This window comes from Natrix helvetica (assembly GCF_964273705.1).
Source record: "Natrix helvetica genome assembly, chromosome: 11".
In the NCBI taxonomy this organism is placed as follows: domain Eukaryota; kingdom Metazoa; phylum Chordata; class Lepidosauria; order Squamata; family Natricidae; genus Natrix; species Natrix helvetica.
In genome coordinates this window covers 18,538,467-18,547,982 of record NC_138562.1, presented here as the reverse complement: position 1 = coordinate 18,547,982, position 9,516 = coordinate 18,538,467, and the positions used below count along the sequence as shown (strand labels likewise).

At 51.9% G+C, this 9,516-nt stretch overlaps 1 protein-coding gene across 1 annotated transcript; it reads left to right on the top strand.

The window, feature by feature from the left end:
- Positions 1-1,767: 1,767 nt before the first annotated feature.
- On the top strand, positions 1,768-6,115 carry SNX12 (sorting nexin 12). Its single transcript, XM_081964058.1, has 4 exons — positions 1,768-2,073; positions 2,639-2,734; positions 2,894-3,018; positions 4,230-6,115. The coding sequence occupies exons 1-4, from the start codon at positions 1,909-1,911 to the stop codon at positions 4,330-4,332; spliced, it is 489 nt and encodes a 162-aa protein (XP_081820184.1). The 5' UTR covers positions 1,768-1,908; the 3' UTR covers positions 4,333-6,115.
- Positions 6,116-9,516: the final 3,401 nt, after the last annotated feature.

Sequence of the window (9,516 nt, the reverse complement as noted above, 5' to 3'; positions counted from 1 at the left end):
CGGACGAGCGCTCGAGCGAAGCGAGGCATTTATCTAACACATGCACACACCCCACCCCGGAGAAGACGAGCTTCTGCAACTACACCTCCCAGAAGGGCTCGCGGCCCGCATGCCCCTTCTTCTCTTTTCTTGGGGCCCTTACATAAGCAGGCGGCCAATCCGCTGCGGCCAAAACAAGCCGGTGCCGACAAGACGCTCCCCCCCCCCGCTGGCTGTTCCAAGTTTACGCCCTCCTCTTTCCCGCCTCTTGGCTGTGTGACCTCTTGGGCGGCCCCGCCAGCTGGACTTGACCCGCTGCAAATGGGGAGGGGGGTTCTTGGGGGATTAACCCTGCAAATACTGGCCGTGCGTTTTTCAGGCGAAGAGGAGAAATGGGCCTCACCCCATTTGGCAAAGCTACAGCAGCAGCCTCCCGAGATGATGCAGGGAGGGCAGACGGCTGTGCTGCACGCCACTTTTGGCACCGTCGGTGGTGCATCAATCCATCCCTTGTGCTTGGTTACAGCTTAGTGCGTCATGAACTGTCAGACCTTCCAGTTGAAGGAAGTCTTTTAATCACCAGACTTTCTAGCAGGCGGTGTGAAATGTTCGCTCCCTGATATGTCATGCATTTTCCTTTTGACAGGCCATGAGACCCAAGCCATGCCACCTGCCGAGACTGGACTAATGTCTTAATAGGCACAATAGTTAACCTGATTATTAAAATATTTTCTAGGTTCACCGGATAGATTGAGTCATAAGATACATGGGAAAACTGGGTTTCTGCAACAAAACTAACCAAAAGTTAAAAGCGGCCAGTCTAACATGGTCTGGGGGGGGGGGGAGGAATAGCTGCAGGTACCGTAAAAACTATCCAGATGTGGCCATCAGGGTGCAATCCAAGTTCCGCCTGGTTTTAAAGCATGTCGGAGCTCTCAATCCACCATCATGGGCATTCGTGGTGGTAAGCAAGAGCAGAAGGAAAAAGGCGCCTCTGGATCCACCCTTTCACCCTTGCTTTTGAGCAAAAACGCACCTTTCTTTAAACCACCAACTGAACCATCCCAGAGACAAGAAGGTACGTCAGCTCTTCAAGATCAAGAGCAAACCCACAGGGACGGCATCCCTGCTCCCTGCCTTCTTGGCCACTGCTATGCCCTGTGCAAAAGTGCACCTCCTGAAGTTAAAAGCCGGCAGATTGGTAGGAAATTCTACCTCTGGGGAATTTGTGTCCCCCGTTTGGTGGGGGGGCGAATGGGAGTTCTCTATCTAAGGTCTTCCCTGGGAGGCCGCCTGCTCTGCAAAACCCCTTAATCCTGGCTGGAAATTCATTTGGAGGGTGAAAGGCTGCTTCGATCCATTTTTTGTATGTTTGCACGTCTGAACCCCCGCGCCCGCCCGCCTCTTGCAAAGCGCCAGCGGCCCCCTCGGCTCCACAGGACAGGGCGAGGCAATCTCGCGCATGAGCCCAAGCCACGAACATTCCCCCCTATACGAGGTGAGAGGCATTTCCTTGCGATGCAGCAATCGGGGCACTCTTGACAGGCAAGCCCCGGACCGTGGATATTTCCTCCCCTACTGCCGGGTACGGGCAAAGAGGTAATGCTGAATGCAGGGTCCCGGGACCGGAGTTCCGGAACCCCGCGCCATGGATAACGCATTCACTTCCCCCTGCCGGCAAGGAGAGACTTTTGAGTTATGCGCGTCGCGGGGTTGGCGCGTCAGGAACCCCGGAACCTGGATCCCGGCTGCGGTTCTGCAGGGCGGAAGGGACGCCGCACCTATCCGCGCAGGTTCCGGGGCGGCGTTATGTATTGCGGCGCCGCAGCGCTGAGGACGAGGTGGAGGCGGCGGCGGCGGCGGCGGCCGGAGTAGTAGCGGCGGGGGCGGCGGGGCGGGTTCCGCTGACCGACGGCGCGTCCCTCCATCATGACCGAGGCGACGGTGGCCGACACGCGGCGCCTGAACTCGAAGCCGCAGGACCTGACGGACGCCTACGGGCCGCCCAGCAACTTCCTGGAGATCGACATCTTCAACCCGCAGACCGTGGGCGTCGGGCGGGCCCGCTACACCAGCTACGAGCTCCGCATGAGAGTGCGTGGGGGCGGGGCTTGGCGGGGGGCGGGGCTTTCCCTCCTGACCCCGCCTCCCGGAGGAAGCTGCCCCGGGGGGGGGGGCTGGAGGGGTAGGGGGGCTCAGGGGCAGGAAACCATCGGAGAGGGGAGGGTCTCTTTGCTTAGGAAGGGCTGAGAGCCCCCTACCCGTCTGTTAAACCTATTAACCACCCACCCACCTATTAAAGCAAGGGGGAAGAGTTATGGTGAACAGCTAAGGAGGGGCAGGGGGACTCAGGGGCAGGAAACATTGGGGGGAGGGTCTCACTGCTTTGGAGGGGCTGGATCCCCCCCTCCCCCATGGCTGATAGAAAAGGCAGCCAGCCCTGCCAGGAGAAGATTGCCCTGCAGAGGATCCTGATGGTGGGAGGGGGTCTGGAAGCTTTGGGAGGGGGTGTGTAGGGGGGGGAAAGATGTGCAGGAAGGAGGGGGGGATCTTCTCCTACAAGAGGCCCAGAAACGGCTCCTTGCCCTCTCAAACCGCCTCTGGGGGAAGGCGAGGAGGAGGAGGGGGCAGCCTTCCATCCTCTCTTCTTCCCGCCCAGACAAACCTGCCCATCTTCAAATTGAAAGACTCCTGCGTGAGGCGGCGATATAGTGACTTTGAATGGCTGAAGAACGAGCTGGAGCGGGACAGTAAGGTGAGTGCATCCAGCAGCCGGGCAGGGGGCCTTGCCTGGAGCCCGCTCTGGAAGACCGCTCTCGGGCTGAGCAACCCGGAGGGGCCACACGAGAAACGGGGCAGCTGGCAAGCGTCCGGTTCTCCTTCCCCGCTAAAACCGCTAACTCTCGGCTTACAGATTGTAGTACCTCCGTTGCCGGGCAAGGCCTTGAAGCGCCAGCTTCCTTTCCGGGGAGACGAGGGCATCTTTGAGGAGTCCTTCATAGAAGAAAGAAGACAAGGCTTAGAACAGTTCATCAACAAGTAAGGCCTGGGGGTGGAAGGGGGAGGCGCTTGGCTATTTGGGGAAGAAGGACCAGGTCATGCCAGAGGCAGGGGTGCTGCCCGCTGAATTTTAAGGGGTTCATGGTTTGGCTTTAGTGCGTTAGATGAGGGCTCTCCAAAATTGGCATATTACCACTGGCAACTTTGACTCAACTCCCAGAGTTCCCAAGCCAGATGGAAAATCCACATCTTAAATTTGCCAAGTTTGGAGACCCCTATGTTAGGTGGATTTGTTTTAGTACACTCTGTGTGAAACCTCAGTGAAATCGGACAAGTAATTCTCGACTAATAACCGTAATTGATGGTTGCTTGTCATCCAGCCGGCACTGTACCTGATTTTATGACCTTTTTGGTGGTCGTTAAGTAAATGTAGCGGTCAGTACGCGAATCAATTTTATTCATTGGGCGGGTTTTTTTTGACAGAAGCCAGAACTAAACACCAAAAAATCAGCACAAAGCATCCAAAATTGTGGTTGTGTGTCTGTGACACTTCAAACAGCTGTAAAGGTGAATCCGTTCTGTAATTGCATGACCAAGAGGGTTAGAGTAGCTGTCTGGCTTTGCAATTGGGTCATAAGTATCTGTTTGAGGGGTTGGTGGTAGGTTGAGCATTTCCATTATATTGCCATTAAATGTGCAGAACATGTTTAGGGTTAAATAGTTGGAATAAGCTCAGGCAAGGCCTGGGTTCAAGTCCATCCTCAACTGATAGATTTATCTCTTTTTTGCATCTTGCTTACCTTATCCAGTTGTGGGAGGGAGGGAAGGAGGAATATCCTGTGTGCTGCTTTGAAGGCAGGAGGTGGACATTTGCCTCCTGCTACGGGCAGAGTGCCCAGTTTTATTTGAAAAGTGCTGGTCCATCAGGAAACATATCTCCTCTGTCAGGATAAGAACCGTATGCTGCTTCCCAGCCTGCTTCCTCTGCCACCGCCAGCAGCTCTGCCTGTTTTCTGCCTCTCGTAGAAACTGGCATCTTCTCCATTTAATTTCCTAATGGAGCCCAGGGAAGAGAACCGAGCGAGAGCCCGGATCTTCCAGGGCCAAAGGAGAAAGAACGGCAATTAAAGCCCTGCAAGGCCACGATTGCATTGTATACCCATTGTGATCTTTCTTCCTTGTGTAATGTCAGCCAGCAGGTAGCTGTTGGACCATGTAACCCCCCTGCCTTTCCTCGTTTCTCCTGGTAGAATCGCTGGACACCCGCTGGCACAGAACGAGCGCTGCTTACATATGTTCCTGCAAGAAGAAACTATCGATAGGAATTACGTCCCGGGGAAAGTCCGCCAGTAGGGGAGCCTGGTCTCTTCCAAAAATTTTTTTCTCCTCTCTGCAAAAATGACATTTATTTTTACACTTTCTTCTGAACCAGCTTTTTTTTCTCCCTCTCTCTTTCTCTTTCTGAAGTCCCCTACTTCTCCAGTGTTGCCCATCACGCCATCCCATTCCACCCCTTGTCAGGCAGCCATGACAAATTCTGTTGGTTTTTGGTTTCTGCATGAAAAGTGAGGATTTATGAATAGCTGTACTTATCAGTGGATGTGTAAAGCTTACCAGGACCTTGTGTAAGAATATACACTAGGGATCTGAGCCGTCTGCTTTTGAGTAAGGTGGTAGGGAGTTTTCCTTCCTGGACAGATGTCCCTGGGGAGAACTTGGCACAGAGTCTGTTGCTCAGAGCTGTCCTTTCTGTCAATATTAGTGTCTTGGCCCTGTATGATTAAAGCCAGTTTCTGCTTTCCAGTCCCTTCTCCCTTCTTTGAAGGTAGCCTTATGGACCAAAACCTCTTTTGTCAGTGATCAGGCCTTTGGGAAGTCCACGCAGATGCCATGCAGGGAACCCCTTTCCCTCATTGTAATGTTTGGAGGGGCTTTGTGGTATCTTGCCCGATATGATGTCCAGCACAAGTGCAGCACAGAAGAGCTTTTGCCAACTGTTTCTGGTGGGAGAGAGAGAGGATCCCCAAGTAGGCAAAATCCGCACCCCAGCAGATATGAGGCTCCCCAAAAATTCTCAGCAATGTCTTGTGCAGGCCGCACTGGATTATACCGTGGAAAATGACAGGTTACAGTAGCCTGACTTACAGCAGAAGGCTGTGCGAGCATTTCATATTTGAAGGCACCCAGCAGCTGGATAGGGCTTCTTCAGCCCCCTTAGCCCAATGAATCTTTTCCCTGGTTTGTGCTACAGCTGCAGAGGTCAGCCATTCGACCCCAGGAAGGAGGCTGCCTCTGCTATTTTGGGGAGAGGGTTGGGGGAGGTTGTTTCTGTGCTTGGAGACCTGCGTGATTTAAAGTCTCTGTTTTTTGCCTTTGAACTGGAAGTTGTAATATGTGGTGCTTGGCCTGCAGAGCCTCCCTCTGAGCTCACAACTCCGTGCTTGCAAGATTGTGGTGCAAAGTTCTCTGCTGTTTAATGTGTAATGAAACAGGAGATTTTATAGGCGGCTTGTGGGGGTTTTGTGGTCCCCCAAGGAGCCTCCTCAGTTGAATAGGTCTTTGTAATGCCCAGCATTCTGTACGGGTTGGCCCCTGGGAATGGGCGTGAGGGTGAGGGGGTAGAATATCAGTCCATATCCCAAAGCTTTAATTAAAAGTTCCTTCTTTCGCACCTTCCACGGTTTAGGGTGGGCCATTAACTGAGATGTGGAGTGAGAAGGGAGAGGCTGTATACGAATTACGTTCTCCGCATTCCTCAAGCTTGCCCATCTTGGTTAAATACTATTTGAAGGGCGTCTGGTCTCCCATTCCAGCCCTGCATAAAGTCCAATGGAGGGCAGAGCAGGGCTGGGAAGCAGCAAATGAATTGAGATGACCAGTAAGTGCTTGATCGCAAGCAGTCTTCCAAAGCTGCTGCTCGAAGGAGACGAGCATCCCCTATCTGGAGCAGTCTGCATTCGCTGTGGGCTTTAAATACACTTTTCTTTGATTCCCAAGTCTGAAGGTCCATGGCTGTTGTTGCTTGTAACTGAGTCCCTTTGAAGGGGGGAGGCTTACAAGTCAAGTCTCCTGGGTTCTTGGGCCGACTGATGTACCGTCCAAGACTTGTTCACATTAAAACCACTGTGAAGCCAAAGGTGTCTGTGTGTCCTGCCAGGGAGAAGGGGCTTTTAGTTACCTTTAAGGTGGGAAGACAAAGGTGATTTTGGTGGCTGTAGAGCAGGGATGTCCAAACTTTTAAGACTATGCTGGCTGGGGAATTCTGGGAGTTGAAGTCCACAAGTCTTACAGTTCCCAAGCTATGCTGGCTGGGGAATTCTGGGAGTTGAAGTCCACAAGTCTTAAAGTTCCCAAGCTATGCTGGCTGGGGAATTCTGGGAGTTGACGTCCACAAGTCTTAAAGTTCCCAAGCTATGCTGGCTGGGGAATTCTGGGAGTTGACGTCCACAAGTCTTAAAGTTCCCAAGCTATGCTGGCTGGGGAATTCTGGGAGTTGACGTCCACAAGTCTTAAAAGTTTCCGAGTTTGGACACCCCTGTTTTAGAGTCTGCTGGGGCTGGTGTGGCCATGCTGCCAGGATCTACTTTAAAGATCCTCTGCCAGCATTTGGAGAGGAGACGGAGAAGCTCCCTGCTCGGGCTCTTCCCCTTGAGCGGAATTCCTGGCCCGAGGGATGCGCGTGACCTCGAGCTGCTGCTCCTTGCCCAGGCTTGGGCATCCTTTGCCCCGGAGAGGGAATAACGGGGCTCCCTCGCGCCCCCCCCCCACCTCCGTTCCTGCCCGCAGCAGCGCCGGGACCATCCGAAGAGTGCTCGTGGGGGGAACCAAGATCCGCCAGGGGGCTACAAGCAACCTTCCCTTCCTTCCCCCCCTCCCCGGCAGGGCAAAAGATGGTGCAGTCCAAAGTCGGCCTCGCAACCAACGAGGCGTCGGAAACGAGAGAAAGGGGGGGGGAAGCGGCGCCCCCCCACGGTCACTTCCGATTGGCCGCCTCGCTGCACGTGGGCTCCTCGGCGCCGATGGGATGAGGTCCTCTTCGGATTGATGGAGGGTTTCTTTGGCGGACCAATGAGAAGCCTGGCGCGGAATGTGAACGTGGCGTCGCGGACGCCCGCCCAGCTGGCCCTTCAGCTCGGTGCCCGGAAGAGAGGGGCGCGAGGGGGGAAGCCAGGGCGGGGGGAGGGTCCCCGTGAGGCATCGGACCCGGCGGGGGTGGGTGGACGGACGTTCAGGAGCCACCACGGCGGTGTCCGGAGGGCGGCTGCGGCCCAGGGAGGAGCCGCCTGCTCCTAAACCGGCCCCGCTCTCCCTTTGGCACCCTGGAGGGGGCGGCTGCAATAAAGGCGAATAAATCAGAGGCAGTCCTCGGCTTACGACCACAATCGAGCCCAAGATCTGTGTTGCTAACTGAGAAATGTGTTGAGTTTTGCCCTGTTTTATTACCTTTGTTGCCTCGGTTGTTAAGTGAATCACTGCAGTTGCTAAGTTGGGGGTTGTTCAATGAACCTGGTTTCCCCACTGACTTGGTCGCAAAAGGGGATCACGTGAAACACCACCACACACCCCGCGACACTGCAACCGTCATAAATATGAGTCAGTTGCCAGGCGCCCGAATTTTGGACACGTGACCACGGGGGACGCTGCAAAGGTGGTAACTGAAAAATGGTCATCAGCCCCATATCCACTGCCGTTGCCACTTCAAATGGCCACTAAATGAACTGCTGTAAGTCGAGGACTGCCTGTACTCATCATATTAGCACCTCACGACGTGGTGGCTGTGCAGAGGAGGAGTGCTGCCTGGGGTTCCCGAGAGAAAGGAGAGCTCTCAATCCATGCCCCTCGGCCTTCAGTTTCATGGCCTTTTTAACGATAAATTACCGTCGTGAGTTGTCGATCAATAATCATTGATTATTTCAGTTTTGAACGCTTGCAAAAGTTCATTTGCTTTGACCTTGCACCTTGTCTGCTGTGAACGTTGGGAAATAAATAAAATCTGCCAAATGCCGTTTCGTAGCATTGCAGAGGCAGTGCCTGGATTCTGAGTCTTCATCTCTGCTGCAGAAAGAGCCGGAGTAGCAGGGTCTATTCTACCTACGTTTTAACAAACCATATTCAACATATGAACAACTTTGATTTGATGGCAGCGGTTTATTCTTATAGTAACTAGATTAAGGATATGTCAGTCAACAAAAACATTGAAAAGCTTTACAAAGTTGTGGGGTACCAAGGACCCATTGAGTTATCAATCGATGCCAAATAATCCTCTGGAAGCACTTATTCAACCACAGAAACATATGAATCAAGACAGGTTGCTTGTTGACATAATTTTACAGTGTATTTATCTACTGGAGTTGTCAGCATTGTACATTTACAAACTAGATCTAAGCCAGAGGCCAGCCATATTTGGGTTATTTAGGGGTAAGATGAGTAAGGGGAGGAACTGAATGTAGTAGGGGAACTACTGAAAAGATAGCTCCATTTTCTGGAAAGTGAAAATGTGCGTAGCTTTTTCGACAAGCTCTGACTCACAAACTCGTGCCGGATTCTGAGCTCTGTTTTGACAAGCCATGTAGCCTTAGGGCTCAAATTCATGCTGTACCTCTACTCCTGCTTGTGTTTCAACAGCTGGAGGCAGCAACATAGGCAAGGCAGAATCTCAAAAATATATAACGGAATTATTGCCCCATCAGTTCAGAAGCAATCCTGCCTGCCAATCCATGCCCTACCTGTTTCCTGATGCAAGGGTGACTAATCACCAGCAGAGGGAAGTAAGGTTCCAAGGAAAATCCGTCCAAGTTAGAAGAACAGGGAGTATCTAGATGTAGTAGGACAAGTAAAGCAGATAGTATCTGCTAGATACTTGTTCTAACTATAGTGGTTTCCACCAAGGTCCTCTGTTCCTGCGGGAACAGAGGTTTAATCCTATTGGTCGAAGGGTCTGACAGCTCCCTATAAAAGGGCTGCTGTCAGACTCAACCTTCGCTGGATTGTCCTCACTTGTACTTAATAAAGAGCTGTTGTTACCGTTAAGCCTGTGTGTGCCTATCCAGTACCCAATCTAACAGTATCTATCCCAGCAAGAACCCAGGTTGTGTAGATCTAATCCACGTGGAAACAGAACTGGAAAATCTCTTGTGAATGAGAGGGAAATGGAATTACCATTTTAAAAGATTAACTTATCTGTTCATCAATTTTCCGAACTAGTATCCTTAAAATTATATGGATTTCTGTTTATTGGAAGTCCATTGTCGGTTAATAAAATACTCTACCGAGTGGATTACAGAGCAATTTTCCTGATTTTGCAATCCAGTCATAAGCAAGTGGGAAATAAGATCTGCTACTGGTACTTTTACATGAGGATAGACGGGAGTAGCAAAATCTCTTATTTGAAGGCTGAGTCTCAGCATTTCCAGGACTGGCCATTAAGTGGGTAGTATAAGATTTTTCTATGACGAGATTAAATATTACGTTTTGAAAATTATATGTTAAATTTTGCAATAATGGGATATCTGAATTAATGTATCATATTAATGCCCA